This window comes from Channa argus, chromosome 1 (assembly GCF_033026475.1).
Source record: "Channa argus isolate prfri chromosome 1, Channa argus male v1.0, whole genome shotgun sequence".
NCBI classification, from domain to species: domain Eukaryota; kingdom Metazoa; phylum Chordata; class Actinopteri; order Anabantiformes; family Channidae; genus Channa; species Channa argus.
The window spans coordinates 5,845,265-5,862,549 of record NC_090197.1 but is presented as its reverse complement, the minus strand read 5'-3'; the positions used below and the strand labels follow the sequence as shown (position 1 = coordinate 5,862,549).

General features: G+C 44.0%; 1 protein-coding gene across 2 annotated transcripts in view; it reads left to right on the top strand.

Annotated features, from left to right (window-relative positions):
- Positions 1–4,651: 4,651 nt before the first annotated feature.
- Positions 4,652–17,285, top strand: part of LOC137139596 (chromodomain-helicase-DNA-binding protein 4-like) — a 24,962-nt gene continuing 12,328 nt past the window's right edge. Inside the window, exons 1-14 of one of the 2 annotated variants that reach the window (XM_067527098.1) lie at positions 4,652–4,865; positions 5,357–5,520; positions 7,602–7,711; positions 8,255–8,497; positions 11,337–11,455; positions 11,663–11,925; positions 12,110–12,240; positions 12,358–12,496; positions 13,403–13,572; positions 14,662–14,895; positions 15,226–15,429; positions 15,520–15,728; positions 16,343–16,474; positions 16,558–16,657. In XM_067527098.1, the coding sequence (XP_067383199.1) occupies positions 5,460–5,520; positions 7,602–7,711; positions 8,255–8,497; positions 11,337–11,455; positions 11,663–11,925; positions 12,110–12,240; positions 12,358–12,496; positions 13,403–13,572; positions 14,662–14,895; positions 15,226–15,429; positions 15,520–15,728; positions 16,343–16,474; positions 16,558–16,657 (2,115 nt within the window). In that variant the 5' untranslated portion in view covers positions 4,652–4,865; positions 5,357–5,459. The remainder of the gene's footprint in view (positions 4,866–5,356; positions 5,521–7,601; positions 7,712–8,254; positions 8,498–11,336; positions 11,456–11,662; positions 11,926–12,109; positions 12,241–12,357; positions 12,497–13,402; positions 13,573–14,661; positions 14,896–15,225; positions 15,430–15,519; positions 15,729–16,342; positions 16,475–16,557; positions 16,658–17,285) is intronic. The other variant, XM_067527187.1, reaches the window with a different exon arrangement.

Genomic DNA, 17,285 nt, shown 5'->3' with positions numbered 1-17,285 from the left:
CTTACGGAGAAGCCTGAGCGACCAGAAAGACTGAAAATGTGCAGCCATCTCCATAATTTATTAAACTAGTGACACTGACATCGACATTCACTTTGGTTTTATGATCAAATACCCGCATAACTAATTCCCATCGCACCTCCCCTTGCGACTCTTCATGCTTGCACTTCAACCTGCTCATCTAATCACACGAATACGTTGCTTGCAGGAATCAAAAGGTGACCATTTTGCACAGCGGCTTTGAGTCTAAATCAGGTTGTAGATGCTGCTTCTTCGCCAGCGTTTGAGGAAAAGTGTCCCAGGAGGTTACTGGTCTCAGAAATAAAACTGCCTCTATTCTTACCGTGAGCCAGCACTAATGCAACAATATTACCTGCTGCCAGGTTCACTACTTTTATATGGAACAGTAAGACAGCAAACTGGGGCAATGATCCCACCCTGGATGGGCTGTAGAGAGCAGGGGGAAGGCAGTAAAAATGTCCCCCTTTCCCTGGACATGTCTTCTCATCCTAAAGGGACCTATGATTTGTCTTTGTGCACAGGCTTAACACTGAGAATTGAACATCGTGTCTACATTGGGAAGATGTACAGTAGTGAGAGCAGCCAGTCTGTGCTGGTGCTCCACGTGGGAGGCGTTCAGGGACAGTGCAGCGTGTAGGTCATCACTGATTTGGAAGCATTCAGGACCTAACAATACCTGGTTGGATTCTGGTAGCAATATAGACTTGCACTTGCAAGCTCGCATAAAAAGTGGCTGAAACAGTGGAAGATGTAGAAGAAGAAAATAAAATAGCTGAAACCCGCACAAACTGTTCAGCCATCCAATTAACAAAATCCTCGTTATTATCTTTCTGTCGCTAGATGTATTATTAGTTATTTGCACAACTCTCAATGTGGAATAACACAGGAAACATGACAGTGGATAAAAAGGTCAGGGTGCAGATTTTAACTCTGCAACATCACCCAGCATCTGGTGCATCTGGGACATGTGGACAAGCACGACGCCCTGATCTAATTTATTCTGTTTTCTTTGTTTTACCTCCGCTGCCGCCGTGTGTTATCTCATGTGGCAGACATGTTGGGTCTGATCAAATCCATTTGCACTTTGTTCTCTGGAGCAGCTTCAAAGTGCAGGCCGGGAAAGGTGGAACGTAGACTGTGTGTGTGTGTGTGTGGGGGGTGGGTGGGGGGGGGGGGGGGGGGGGGGGGGGGGGGGGGGCTACAAGAAATATTATGGTATGTATTTTAACTTACACTGTAATCTGACCCAGGCTGTAACCCTCCTCCCTCCACCGCCACCACCAACATCTCCATGGCAACCAACAGCACAGTAGCACTATTATGGTCTGTAGTCTCCCCCCCACCCCCCATCTCCCTTCCCAACACCCCCTCCTTTTTCCTTTTTGACTCAGAAATGATATTATTTTCATTATGTGATATGCTGTTCAGCAAGTGTGGAGGGGGGTGGGAGGGGCGTCATGAGCCGTGCACGAGGTTTCTATGACAACTGCCCCCACTATCGTTCTGATTGGTGATTATGGGATGTAACCCCCCCCCCACCCCCCCACCCCCCCTACCCCACCAACACCATCCTACACCTCCCCAAACATGCACACATGAGCACTGTGTCCAAAGTCAAGCAATGTAGACGTGTGGGGGAGGGGGGAGAGATGCAAACCAAGGGAGCGGGGGGGGGGAAATGAGAAAGACATGGAGAGACAGAGAAGTTATTCTTTTAAGCCGCTCTTTATGTCAGCTGGCATGAGAGGAGCAGAGCGCAGGGGGGGGGGGGGGGGTTCTCTCTGCGGTGGGACAAAAGAAAAGGCCAGAAGACAAAGAGTCAAAACGAACGTGTGCTGAGTAAGATCCACTGTAAGTGTGTGTTGGGCTGTAGCTGTATCCACAAAGAAGAGCTGAGCGACACCATGAACGGGGTTAAAAGCCAAAGGGTCCGGCTGCTTTAACAATATGCCAGCACATGAATAATTTGACAGTAGAGGCATAAATCGGCGAGGCCAGGGTGCTACATTTCCAGTCGTGACGAGGGGGGGAAACGGCACAATGACTGTGATTATTTCAACGTGGTGATTAATCCTTCACCTCGCTCTGCAGTGAAGTGTCCGGAAAACGCCAGTTAATAAGAAGTCATCAATAACAATGAGTGGATACCGTGCACTCTCCTCAGGAGCATTCTGCCAACTTATGAACGTATCTCTCCAACCCTGGTATTCTCCTGTCTATCCCAGATGGTCAAAAGAACGTGGACATCACTTGTCCACCTGAATGCTGCGTCAAACAGTAACATCTCCTACCTTCACGGCACCTGTCTCAGAATAGCTGCTTCCTGTTGTCACATGATGGTGCTCTGTGCACTGATGCATCCCTGTAAATGAACAGTTTTCTGTGCAGAAGAACTCGATCGCAACAGCGTGCAAAACCCCCCGAGGGCGAACTGGGTTTCTCATCTGCGAAGCCAGGCCTTACTGCCCGGCAGCCAGCGCCGAGCTTTACTACGACCAGCGACCGCTCCGTGAGGACAAGCAGTCTGTGCACATTTATTTCCGCGGAACACTGCTTACACCCCGTCGCTCCCCACAGAACAAAAAGCCGCGACCCAGCGACATGTGCACTATAGTGTATTTCCAGTTCACCTTGTGACTGATAAATCCCACGTCACACTATTGCAACCCAGTGTGCAGGGGGGTCTGCAGGCTAATTATCTGGTACATGCATAAACCCAAACATAGCGCGTATAAAAAAGGCCTTATGATAGATGATAAAGGCTCCGTCTATTCAAATGGTCTATTTATGAGTTCAAGGGCCACTCAGGCGCGATGACTAACGTTCGGCCTTGTCTACGTCCAGAGCTACAAGTCAGAGCGGCGCATTTTTTACGTTTTAGTTTAAATGTGCCAAGTGTCCTACTTCTGACGATAAGCCAGCAGAAAGTAACTTCGGCCCTAAAAGGCCACGTGTGTTGTAATAGAGCTGCAATAATTTGTAGAGTAATCAAGTCTGATAACTGATTATTATTTTGAAGTCATTTATAAGGAGGAAATGTGTTGAGAAATTCCAACTTTAGCTGGTCAAACGTGCAAGTCGTCCTACTTTGGAGTGTTTATGATAATAAACTGAATATGATTGGAGTTTGGACTGTTATAAATGGAAGATACTTGAAGACCTTGGGCTGGGTAGAAAATACATATTAAAAATAGTCATGAGCGTGACATGATAGTCATATGTCCCCCGAGTCACTCAAATATTATTTTATTAAATTGTATTTAAATTGTGAATTCAATTGTATTTTGGACCAGGGTCTGCGCATTGAGTGGTAAAGCGTCCAAATACTTTTGACCACGTGTCGCATTACAACTGATGGAGCAGCTGCTCCAGCTCCGTTGTGCACATCTGCCGGCGACCCGAGCGCCACCAGCTCACGCAGATTTGTCCTGTGGTGCTACACTAACAACGCATAACTCTCTCCGACGCTTCACGGGCCCCAGGAACCGAACTCCCCGTTGGCCGAGCGCGTGCCCGCCGACCGCCCGTGTCCTAAAACATGGCTCACGAGCATCCCTGCCACACGCAGAGCAAACGGCTCTGCCTTTCACCCCACACTCTAAATGTTATACACACAGTCAATGGTGGGAAAAAAGCTGTCTAGGACCCAGACGTTTTTCCCACCATTGACTGCAGTGCATTTCCGAGCAGCCTGTGGAGCAGCCAGTGTGTGTATCTGAGCGTGTGTGTGTGTGTGTGCCGGCAGCTTAACTCAGCTGCTGGCTCGGCTCTTGAACGTCTGGGCTCCCCGGTTTTGAGCGGCTGCAGATTTGAAAGTTCTGACTACGGTTTGACCCCTGTGACACCCTATCTGTGACCGACCACCCACCACCACCACCACCACCCCCGGTGGGCCGTGCATGATTTTTTTAACCTGGCTCCAAACTGCTTGCAACACTTTTTTTGTTTTTTTTTTAAAACAATTGTCAGCCTGCCACAAAGATGCTGCTGCAGAGTTTGCAGTTAAGGGTTTTTCCTTTCCATAAAGAAGCTGTACATTTCAGCTCCTAATGGGGGTAAGGGGGGAGGGGGGGGGGGGGGTGCACTTGGGTCACCCCACTTTTTGGGTGCTGTATAAAGGTGTCTTTCACCTGTGCACTGCACCACCATCCTGTGCACGGCCTTTAGAAGCCAGGCTCATATACAGTACGGCGTTCGCATACATGCAAACGTGCACACTCAAGCAGTCATGTGGCACACACAGTTGCCATGTGACGCTTTTCCTCCCCCCCCCCCCCCCCCTCCTTTCTCCTAGCTCTCTCTTTTTGGAGTTATGCTTATTGTGGGATGTCAGTGACTACGCTCATTACTATTATGGGATGCCGCGTGGGGCTGGGAGGGGGGGGGGGGGTGAGCGTCCCCATGGTAACCCTGGTTGCTAAGTGAGGGGGTGGAGGTGTGTGTGTGTGTTGGGGGGGGGGGGGGGGGGTGCATGCATGGAGGAATGGGGAAGAGACTGTAGAAGAGGGAGGGGGTGAGTTGACTATTATGGTCTGCACGTTGCAAGGTAACTATGCAGAGTGGGGGAGGGGTGACTGAAGTGTGTGTATGTGGAGGGGGGGTATTATGGGATGCCTGCCCCCTGATCTCTTTGTGTGTGTGTGTGCACGCGCGCGCGGGGTGTGTGTAGTGTGCGAGGGAGAGAAAGAGGAGACGTCGTCGTGCGCACACGCTGCCACAAAAACACGGAAATATATTTAAATTGTATGTAACCCGTTACCTTAACAAAAAACAGCTTCCAAGTATTGATTGCTACAAAAACTGAACCCGGAGTTACTGTGTTTTGGGAAGCTGTGTGGAATCAAGTTGTGAGTATGTCAGTTTTTGCTTTTGATTGTTTGTGAATTTACTTGAGTCCGGGCGAGATGGCCTCAGATGCCGGTGCTGTCGAACGCAGAGGTTTTATGGTCAGCTGCTTATTGTGAGCGTGTTCGCGGCTCGGTTCTCCTCTCAAATCTGAACCTGGCCGCCGGTCAAGCCCGGCTAGCACGCATGCTAATGGGACGGAAACTAACGATAGTGGCAAGATGGCATGTCATCTGAACGCAGAGATGGAGTGAGTGAGGGCGCTAATCTTTGTCTGCTGCCCAGCCTGAAATCCGGAGAAAGTTCGATTTATGCTCCAAACTATAAAGAAGGAGCCCATGCGGCGAATGTTTATGCTGCTCAGTGTTTTACCGGCTGTTGTTTGCGAATGCTTATCATATTCACTTCCGTTTTCTTTTTTTTTTTTTGTCTTCTTATTTCCCTGGCCGGCTGCCCTCTCCGAACTACACAACACACACTTCGACCTGGACAGACTGGAGACTGGGTCAGAAATCTGGATTATCTCATAAACCCATAACTTTATTTAGTTAGCTAAACTGTTAGCTAACTAAATAGAAAGTTTTCTGTCGTCCGCTATGTCTGGAAGCGAGGATGACAGAGATGATTACGGAGCCCCCGAGGACCGGTTAATGCACGGTAAGACAAGGCTCATTTGTTAGCTGAGAGTGCTAATTGGAAGCTAGCATGAGCAGATGTTTTTGACATTCATATCAATCATGTTTAGTTAGCAATGCGCCCGCTGCTAGCTAGTGAGTGGTGCTAACTACCGGGTAACGTTAGCATCATTAGCAAACTCGCTCTCCTCCCTGCTCCCCAGAATACAAATACAAAGAATCGCTGTTTTACCACAACCAAACGGCAGCGTGACTGTGGGTTGCGCTGTCGTGAAGTCACGCCGACTAACCGGCATGTTCCCGGGGCCTAGTGTTAGCCAGCTACCGGTATTTTTTTTTTTTTTTTTTTTTTACGTGTCGATGACAAGATGGAGGCAGCCAGTTAGCTTGGAAGCTGCCGAATGACGTTCTGTAGCTTTCCCCTCCTCGTGGCCGGTGTGAGTTTGTTGGGGAAAGTGAAATAAACTCTTTAAGTTACTACATCGTAACTAATGTATAACTTAACAGGTTTATACTCCTAAATAAATAGTAGTTTTCACAGGCTTGGAAGGAACCGAAGATTGCATTGTTTACATTTTGCTAAATTCAGTCAAGTATGCGCGGGGTGGGGATCTGGCTCCAAAGGCTCAAGTCGATATTAAAAATTAAACTAACTTTTTCTAAATTACCCGAGGAATAACTGATTTTATATCACACCCGCAAGTGAATTGCACATTGACATCAAATGTCTGGGGCGACAGGATTTGAACCCGCTGTCGCTCAACTCAATGCGTAAAAGATGGCAAACTGGCGCCTGCTGCAGCGAGACAGCAAATGTTTCCGAGCTGCTTGATTAACTGTGAGACGTGTTAATACAGTACCTTTCTGCACATGCTGCTTCCCGAGGAAGCCGAAATCAGTGCATTTCCTAACTGCGCCCTGCAGAAACCCTGTATCAGCACTGACATGTGGCACATCATGTAGATAAGTGAGCTCATCTTCGGGATAACCATGACGCGCGAGACTGACACAGACGTATGCGTTTGCAATTAAGCAGTTTGGGGGGATTCAAGCTCAGATAAAGCCCGAGAAACGTCAGCCACAGTTAGTTGCACCTTTTTTGCAAATGCAACCTGTGCGCTCACACCCGTGTCTCAGAGCCTGCAGTTCAAAGGCCAGTGCCTTATACCTGCTTTTTGCGATTTTAATTTGCGGAATAAGTGTCAAATTTACAGGTCTCAACCTGTAAATTTGACATTTTCCCAAAAACCAAATAAAAGCTTAGATAATTTCACCCAACTGTAAGCGTGTGGATCAAGAGCCTCTTCCAGCAGTACAAAATGCTGCATCCTTAAGTAGAATGACAATACAGTTTCTATTCTATTCTAAAATGCTCAGTGTTTACAAGGAACTCTAATGTAAGCTCTTTTTGTAACAATTATATATATATATATATATTAGGTAAAAACAAAAACAAATTTCATCTGCATTTATTGTTGTGGGTCACACACACTCACAGACAGAGCTCTATGTCCTTTTATGACCTAAAGAGCTCATCACATTAAAGCTTATTCCTGACCAGGTGCATCTTCCTGGCAGCTTGCCATTTACTTTTTGCCCCAAATCAATTGCATTAATGGACTCTGAGTGCTGTACAACTTCACTTGGGAGCCAATAAGACAATAATACTGAACTGATGTAGGCTAGTAAGCTAAACCACCAGGTTATCTTTTTACCATTGCTGAATGCCATTTTTTCCCCCCCCCCGCCACTTAATCAAAAGTTCGTTTATACCTTTTGACACCAGGTGAGTGTGGTTACAGCTCAACATGAGTAAAATTATCCGGCTCAAGTGGAAACTTTGTTCCCTGGCATGTGTTAAGAAAATAAAACTGGTCTCTGCACTATGAAAGTAAGTGTTGAGGGAAACAAATGATGACCCAACTACACCGGTTTTTTGGCTGGCATTTTGGTTCCAGCAGGATATGCAAGTGTCTGCTGATGTCCATGCTATCCTCACCACTCTGTCCTCATTAATGTTGTCACACGGTTCAGATGCACCGAAACACAGTTGCTCCTCTGTGCAGTGTGACCATGAATTGTCTCCTCTGGCCTGATTTGCAGATGATGAGGAAGAGGAGGTCTCGGAGAATGAGACTCCAAAGGTAAAGAAGAAGAAAAAGGCCAAGAAGAGCAGAGAGAGCAAGGGCAGCAAGAGGAGATCGCGCAGAGAGGTAAAGATGCCGAGTAATGAGTGATGTAGCCACATCCCAGAAAGTAGGAGCAATCTTCCATAATGCTTATCTTTATTCCCATGTCCAGGCCAGATGCTGCGCTAAATGCAAACAAGGAACAAATTATTACAGCTTCCACATATTTTGAAAATAGGTTCACATGCAGTAAAAAGCCTTACTGTGAACGGGGTTTGATAATTATGTCATATAGACAAGGCACTTAAACAGTTAATGCTCTGCATGGTGAAAAAAATGCTGAGTCTCTCTTTTTTTTTTTTATCTGTCAAATATACTTGTTTGTTGGATCCTTTTTTTTCCTTCTCCCTCTGTTATGCAAAATGTATTTTTTTTTCTATGTATTATACACCTGCTTTTACATTTAATAGAAATTGTAAAAAGGTTGTCATTATATTGTTAGATTTTAAAGTGGCTGTCACTTTTAGTATTATTTTAAGGATGATTAAATCAAAATCACTTTCCCTGTCCTGTTTTATTGTTTTAACCTTATTTTGATGACTTCTGCCTGTCCTGGCCTCCTTCCAGGAGCTGCCCATCAGCTCCCCAGAGCCTATGGATGTGAGTGGGGTGGAAGAGGTTGAAGATGGGGGCCTCGGCCATCGCTCTGACAGTGAGGGCAGCGACTACACTCCAGGGCGCAAGAAGAAGAAGAGAGCCAGCAGTGGCAAAGAAAAGAAGAGGAGCGGTGCCGGGGCCGATCGGAGTGCCTCCAAGAAGAAAGAGCCAGAGCCAGAGGAAGATGAGGACGATGACGATGATGACAACTCGGTAAGCAAAACCACACAGATAAAGTAGTGTGTTGGGGAGATTTAATGCAGGCTTTGGTGATTTTATATCTAAAAAGTTTTGGTTATAAGTAGGACAAAGAATAAGATGGGAGGTAATGATGACACAGCATTTAGGATATAATCAACTACACAGTGTAACCAATTGTAGGTATCGTCTTTGAATACATTTAAAATGGGAATTTAATCCTAATGCTGCATTACAACAGGATCAGGCTAACTAGCGGCTGAAGTATTGATTAGTTCCACAGACAGGTTCCTGAAATGGCCAGCAATGGCTGGTAGATGTCAGTGCAAGTGTACAATTACGGACATGATGAAGGAGAGGAAGAGTATGAACCATTTTACTGAGTGAAAATGGAGCACACACCACATCAAGTGGCTTCAAATTTTAAATGTAAACACGGAAGGGTACAGTTGAAAGAAAGTTTAGAAATCCACAGAATAAAAAAAAAAAGAGTTTTGTTTCAGATTACTGCACAGGTTTGGTTCTGATAATGTTGAACAAAACTGTCAAATGATAACTTTAGTCATTTTCTACACTTGGAATAATTTCAGTAATTCTCATCCAAATGCTAATGCCAACAATGACTTATTCTGTTCACGACTGATGTCTGCAGCCTGAAATAGCTTGTTCGTCTGTGCGACTAGCCATAACTTTTACAGCGGTCTGAAAAAAAGAGACAGTTGCGTAAATGCAACGTCCCTAGCGGAATTATTGCCGTTTAGATCATATGGGAGATTATTTTCTCAACAATTTCTCAACCAAGTGTTTTGGAACAAAGAAATGTCTGGCTGATGTGCCTCCAATTCTTGGGCAACAGCAGCGGTCCACAGCACAACTGGTGGAGACGGTTCATTATGGGTTTTACTGCCTATATGGTTATTATAACTAATACCATTTCAAAATTACACTTCCTTACTTCATTAAATCATGTGCAAGTTCTGTATTTTTAATATAACTACATTTTCCTGATCGTTGTACAATTTTGGAGGTTCTGGTGTAGTACTAAACTAGATGGTTCGGGTCTGAAAATCATCAGTTAGCATACTATACTATTGAAGTGTGATCATCTTGGTCTCTCAATCACAACATCACACCTGCAAGTAAGTTAGTGTGTGTTGCCTCATTGCTGTGTGGAAATTACATTTAAGTGCAGGTTTCATTTGAAGCTGCATTTGTTTACTTCAACAGTTGAGCTGTTGCGGCCAAAGGGAACAATGCTGAAATATATATTCTATTCAAATCTGTGGTTATTGGTGCTGTGAGAAGGGGTTGGCTTGAGTGTAGCTCTCTAGGTTAAAAGGTGAAGCAGCTTCAGTGGTGCAGTTTCTAAAGGCGCTCTTGTTGGACAATAACAAGCCTTTCTCTGCTCTGTGATCAGCACCTATTGACTGTCCAGTAATAATGGAACGGGTCACGGTTTGACAAACACAGATATGAGGGATATGAGAGCTGGTTAAACAAAGGGCTGCATCTGGTGGTGGACTCCGAGCCCAGTGACCAATAGGAGGCCTTGTAGTTAATGACACTTATGCTAAGGGTGGGGTGGGTGTGTGAGGCATATACAGTATGCTATTACCATGGCAACCCTGCCTAGTGCCGCACTGCGCTCTTGACCCTTTTTTACTTTTTGGTAAGATAAACACATTTTGATTCACTGGCAGAGCTGCCCTTAATTGAGCCTGCGCGCCCTGTAAGGCAAAGAAATGGGGGAAGCAGCTTTAATGGAAGGTTGGTGGGTAAGAAAGGAAGATGGTTTGTAGCCATTGGTTTTGATTAAAAGTTCAAATCATTTTTTTTAAGCATCAGTTGTAAAGATTTTGTTTTGTTTTTTTCTTATGTAAAAATAAACAGTCACATGAAACATGCAGTTTGATGTTAAACTGGGCTCATGATTGTTTAAAAAAACATACAAAAACCTTTTTATAGACCAATCAACCGATAAAGAAAATAATTGACAGAATAATTAAATCCACATTTGTGTCTTTTATGGCTTTGATGTGATTCACCCACAATCAGATGTGATGGTTAGAGAATGTTGTAGTAATGTAACTAATCATGCTTTCTTTTTTAAGAAGTGTGTGTATATAGATTTCAAATTCATTGTTTAGGATAAAGAAATGTTTGTATATATTGATTTAAAAAAAAATGTTGATTTTAACATACTAGCACTTATTATCAATGACATAAAAGTGAGAGAATTGCTTACTGTAGAGTTTCTCTTTTCTTCGATCCTTCTTTTTTTAACTGCTGTTAAACTGTTGTTGATAAACTAACAGATCAACCATATTAGCACTATAATTATGGAAATAATGGTAACGTTCAGCTTTTGTGGCCTTTAATTGCTCTCTGATTTTACAGATTGTTTGGCCACGTATCCCTGCAAATGTCATCTGGTAGAGTCAGTGAAATGATTAAAAAAAGAAAAATCACTTGTTTCAAATTAAACTCCCTTATTGTGGAATGTCTATTGTGCCACAGTCTCTTGTGCCATTAACTGCATATTGCAGGAAGACTTAATGCTTTAAACCCTTCAATGAGAGGCTCTAGCTGTTGTGCAGATTTAAAAGGTTAGCCCTTTGTGAGGCACAAGCAATAATTCTTTGAAGAGTGCAGTCACAGCTGGTCCAGCATGTTGGTCACTCAAGATTGTGCGTGATCAGCCAATGCTGTGATGATCGGAGCTTCTTGCATAAAACCTGTTTGTCGTGATGACACACATTTGTCACATAACATTGTGACAGAACAGCTTTGCAAATAAAGGCTTTTCTGCTGGAACTGATTTTGTTGTCACCTATTACCGTGTTGATTCCTACAGGAGCCAAAGTCGTCATCTCAGCTGCTGGATGATTGGGGGATGGAGGACATCGACCACATTTTCACTGAGGAAGACTACCGCTCTCTCACCAACTACAAGGCCTTCAGCCAGTTTGTGAGGTAAACATTTTAACTCAGACAACGCCGAGATCATATCAGGAACTGTTCACAGGTTCTAAAGAAATAGAAATGTTCTCTTGGTGGTGTAATGCTCTTTTAATATTGGTCAGGTTGAGCTAAAACATGCAGTGGGGTGACTTCCAAATAACTGGTTTGAAAACCCATCTCAGGCATCTCAACATCTAAAAATGTTGATCCCTTCTCCAGACCCCTTATTGCAGCCAAGAACCCCAAGATTGCTGTGTCCAAGATGATGATGGTTCTTGGAGCCAAGTGGCGTGAGTTCAGCACAAACAACCCACTGAGGGGAGCCGCGGCTGCCAATGCCGCTCTGGCTACCGCCAATGTACCTGCAGCCATCGACACCATGGTGGCAGAGGTCGCCCCAGCTGCTGCAGCGCCGCCAGTTGTGGCAGAGCAGCAGCCTCCTGCCGTGCCACTACGTAAGGCCAAAACAAAGGAAGGCAAAGGTATGGTGGCCCATAAGAAAATGTCATCAGGGTTAAATCATTTTCAGCAGCTAAAGCAAAGTCTTGTTAAGCACAGCATCTGCCACCGTTGAGCCGGCAGTTTCCTCCCTAAATCTCTGTGATCGCTGTTATTCTTCTTGGCTCTGTGCGCCACTGACCTTTTCCTTTCTGCTTTGTTTTGCAGGTCCCAACGCCCGCAAGAAGTCAAAGCCTGCACCTAAACCGCAAGAGAAAAAGAATAATGCCAAGACCAAGAAAGTGGCACCTCTCAAAATCAAGTTGGGAGGCTTCAACAGCAAAAGGAAACGCTCATCAGTACGCTCCATTTCTCCCCTCTGTTTCTAGTTTCTAACGCTCACTTTTCCTGTGCACGTACAAAGTACATGGAAGGTATTGTCGACGGAACTGGAAATTTTTTTTGTGTGCGTGCAGAGTGAGGAGGACGAGCCTGACGTGGACAGCGACTTTGAGGATGGCAGCATGAACAGTGTCTCCATCTCAGAGGGATCCAACAGCCGCAGTAGCCGCAGCAAAAAGAAGCCATCCAAGAGCAAACCCAAGAAGAAGAAAGGTAAGTCTTTGTGCTTGGGGTGCGTGAACTCCGTTGTTTTTGTGTGACCTGTGGGAGGTGAGGTGCTGGTGGTTTTTACTTCTTTTAATGTGATGAGTCAGAGCTCTTGCACTATAAGCTGCAGCCGATCCACACTTTACAAGTTCAGGGTTTAAAGGTTAAGCACACAGCAGTGAATACTAATCACTGTGTTCAGGGTAGGAAATTGGAAAATCTGTGCAATCCACAACATGAGGAGGTGTGCGCACACACACTCATCATTGTGTCAGTGGAGTTTTGGTATATTTAGAAGGACACCTTAGTCTGGGCTAACGCCTACTGACACATCCTCTGCATCGGCTGTGACAACACTACGTCACAGATGACTTACAATCAGCTGAAATGACAGAGGTCAATAGGTCCTCACAGAGTCACGACTGGACCAGTGTGGAAATGCAGTTTTTGTGTCATTTAGTCTGTGAGGACCTCAATTAAAAGCTACTGGTTTGTTGTTTACTACTCAGCCTTTGAATTCCTCTAAAACACACACACAGTGTATTGTGTTTCATTTTAAAATGGTCTCACACAAGCCTTTCGTAACAATATTAAGAAAGGCTGAGCTGCTAAGTATGAGTTTTAGCTTTATTTAGCATTGCAGAGAAAAAGGCTCCGCATAAAGGATCAGTTTTCTTTTCCCCGTAACTGAATTTGTATGTTATTACAGTAAACCCCTTAATGTCAGTTAGTGTTGTTGAGGAAATGTGTTCTTGAGGGGGGGAAATGAGTCACCGAGTGGGTTTTCCTCTGACAAACAACATAAACATACTTTAAAACGTCATACGTGATCCAGTATAAAATGTCAGTAGGTGTTCGTGTAAACTGTTGTTTTTATTTGTGGGTTTTTGGTTGTTTTTTTCTTTAATTTAGAAACGGAGGATGGGGACGGCTATGAGACAGACCACCAGGACTACTGTGAAGTTTGTCAGCAGGGTGGGGAGATCATCCTGTGTGATACCTGTCCTAGAGCGTACCACATGGTCTGCCTGGACCCTGACATGGAGAAAGCACCTGAGGGCACCTGGAGCTGCCCACATTGTGTAAGCCACAAGCTCATACCTTTTGGTTTTAACCACATGGCTGTTTCATGCCTATCTACTAAAAGAAAGAAAAGCACTCTAATAAACGAAATTACAACAAAAACTAAAAACTTCTCAAACCTACGCTGCTGTTAAATTATATTAGTAAATTATGTTCTTCGCCCCAGTTAGTTTGTTTTCATTTGGTTTTAAACACCCAGAACAAACTCCATGCAAGCATCGTGAGAAAACAGTGCTCGGATAAAGCTCTGATTACTGTTGCTCTAATTTTCTCCGTTGCATCCGATGTTTAATGTAATGTTGCATTGTGCAAGGCGTGTCTATTTATAGCATATTACACCACTTCTGTGACATACTACACCTCTGAAGCTCAGCAGCACGTCGCACATTTGGCTATTTGATATTGAAGTGATGTTTTGTTTGGAACATGCTGAGGATACAGATCAATAACTGTAATTGATTTTTGTGGAGTAGTTTTAGAACTTTATATGAACAATTTGACACCTGTCTTGGGATGAATCTGAAGTGGTGCACCTGAGATTTTGGCTAATATAAGATACTCACTTATAGTGCAAAGCTGCTGGTACACTTCTTTAGAAGTGTCTCTCACTAAAACGTCTCCCCTCACCTTTCTGGCAAGTCTGCATCTGACTGGAAAACCCACACTGACACACTTCACTTGGTCACCTGTGTTAAAAAATAAAAAACAGAGTCAGAGTAGACTGTTGGGCTGGATATTCGTCTGTATAGTATTGGTGAAGGTCTCACACCCAGGGAACACCAGAGAGGCTGCTCCTGACCAGCAGATCACGCTACACTTGCTTAATGCAAAACCCACACAAAGGCTAATGGGTCCACTTTTTCCAGTTGTGGTCAACCATATGTCTGAACATTGTTCAGAAGTACCTGATACATAGTGCAACATGTTCAGCGTTTCTTACTGGACACGGCTGTAAATGCTCTCAATATTGTAGCGTATTTGTTATAGAACTCACTTCTTAAATCAATCATAAATTAAGATTTACAGAGCAGGATAGGCCAAGAGTGAAGCATAATATTTAATTTGTTTTTACCCTCCCTCCATTCCAGGAGAAGGAAGGCATCCAGTGGGAGGCCAGAGAGGAGGGGTCAGATGGCGAGGAGGATAACGGTGAGACGGGAGAAATGGAGGAGGACGACCACCACATGGAGTTTTGCAGGGTTTGCAAAGATGGGGGAGAGCTCCTCTGCTGTGACTCGTGCCCATCATCCTACCACATCCACTGTCTCAACCCACCGCTTCCCGAGATCCCCAACGGAGAATGGATCTGCCCCCGCTGCACAGTGAGTCAGTTCGGGTCAAAGTGGGTGGCAGAGATTATACCGGTCAGGTCTCACCGTTGCTGTAATGCTGTGCCTATTTCTGCTCAGTGATTCCTGATTGTTAAAGGTGTTTCACTGTTCCACTGGATATTTCTATGATTGTTTGGCTCAGCACGGCCTGCTTAGTAAATAAAATAACAATGATGGCAGCAGATTTTCTTTAACCAGAGAAACATGTGTTTTGTGACATTTTTGGTAAAAACAACTCACAATGTTCATAAAACATGTTTTTTAGAAACAGCAGACAGAAGAAAAGCATAGTACTAATATTACTGCTTTGTCCTCCCCCAGTGTCCACCCATGAAAGGGAAGGTTCAAAAGATCCTGACTTGGCGGTGGGGAGACCCACCTCCTCCCACACCGGTCCCTCGCCCTCCAGACCTCCCAGCCGACGCTCCCAACCCTGCCCCGCTGGCAGGGCGGCCAGAGAGGGAGTTCTTCGCCAAATGGTCCAACATGTCGTACTGGCACTGCTCCTGGGTTACAGAGCTCCAGGTATGTACAATTCCCACATACACCAAAAAGAATTCTGCAGTGTTCTAGTTTCATATTTCTAACTACAAGTTGTTTTCTCTTCGCTTCAAGCTGGAGCTCCATTGCCAGGTGATGTTCAGAAACTACCAGAGAAAGAATGACATGGACGAACCGCCGCCTATTGATTTTGGTGATGGAGAGGAGGACAAGAGCGTTAAGAGAAAGAACAAGGACCCCATGTATGCACAGTTGGAAGAGAAATACCTCCGCTTTGGAATCAAGATGGAGTGGCTCATGGTCCACCGCATCCTCAACCACAGGTCAGCACGCAAATGCAATCCAGTCAGCTGGAGCAGCTGTTGAGCTTTTGGTGCTGCAAGTTTACTTCTTAAAACGAGATCCACTAATCAGTTCAACAGTTTGTTACAGTTACACAAGGTATTCGCTGCATTTACATGTTCTTGTTCTAAAAGTAAAGTAATAAAATGAAAACTTTAAATTACTCTTCTTAGTTTAATCTAATATTAACTTTGTTCCCTTAATAAGGTGCTGTCTTATTTATTTTAAGTTTTTTTTCTTAAAATTCAATATTTATTTAACCTCTTCTTATTTTTATTTTTAATTTTCTACTTTTTTGAATGGTGTGTATGATGCCCATCTCCGATGACATCTTGTGAAGTGAAATCAGCAGATTTATTTTCACGGAATCGTGTAGTAAAACATTTTACATTCTAAATAAGTAAAATGCAAAAATGACGCGTTTAATAAACATGACATTTGTGGTGGTGGTGGTTTTTATCCCTTCTAACTTTACAAATGTTGACAAATATATTTGATATATTTGATATATTTGTCGTTTTTGAACGACACATCATGAATCATGTGCCAAACATAAGGATAACTTCAGTTAAAATCTCTCGGCCTTGTCTCGCAGTGTGGACAGGAAGAATAACGTCCACTACCTGATCAAATGGAGAGAGCTGCCATATGACCAGGCTACCTGGGAATCCGAGGACATGGACATACCAGAGTTTGACCCCTACAAACTGCAGTACTGGAACCACCGGTAGGATACAGATGCAGGTTCACATGTTCGCATAGGCCTCAATCAACATCTATTGGTTAATTGACTGTGTGTGTTCACTGCAGAGAGCTGATGATGGGAGACGATGGGAAACCAGGGAAGAAGATCAAGTTGAAAGGAAGAGTGAAGAAACCAGAGAGACCTCCTGAGAACCCAGTGATAGATGTAAGTCCAGACTATGGATTGTTCACATTTATTTAAAACAAAATTTATAAAAATTTTCTACAGACTGTTTCTGTACAAATGTCAAAACTTGTCAAGGAGAATAATCAAGCATATGCATTAATTTTATAACAATATGTTATTTTAAGACCTATTTTTCTATTGTCTCTTATTGCTCTGAATCATACTTGGTCTACTTTGTTAGCTCTATTACACATAGTTATGTTTATCACTTGAGAAATGCAAGAATTATAAGTCTTGATTTCAGTTTGAAAGCTTAACCTGGGCTTTATGTAAAGAAAGTAACATTGTGTATACACCAATCAGGCATAACATTATGACCACCTGTGCAATTTAATGCAATCCAATACAGTCACTCTGCCATAAATGGCACTTTTATGAGGTATAATTTCTCAGTATTTAGGGTGAAGCTGTCAGAAAGGTGATCATTTTGCTCCGTTTAAAATTAAGGTCAAAGTGAGGTGTTTGTTAGAAGCATTCAGTCGCAGAGCAAAGTGTAGCTCACCTGTGTTTGGTAAGCGTTTAGAGCCAGATATGCAATTGTTTTGGATTAGATTGTAGAGTAATGCAAAATTTATGTAAAAGTATAACAGCCTTCCCAGTGATGTGT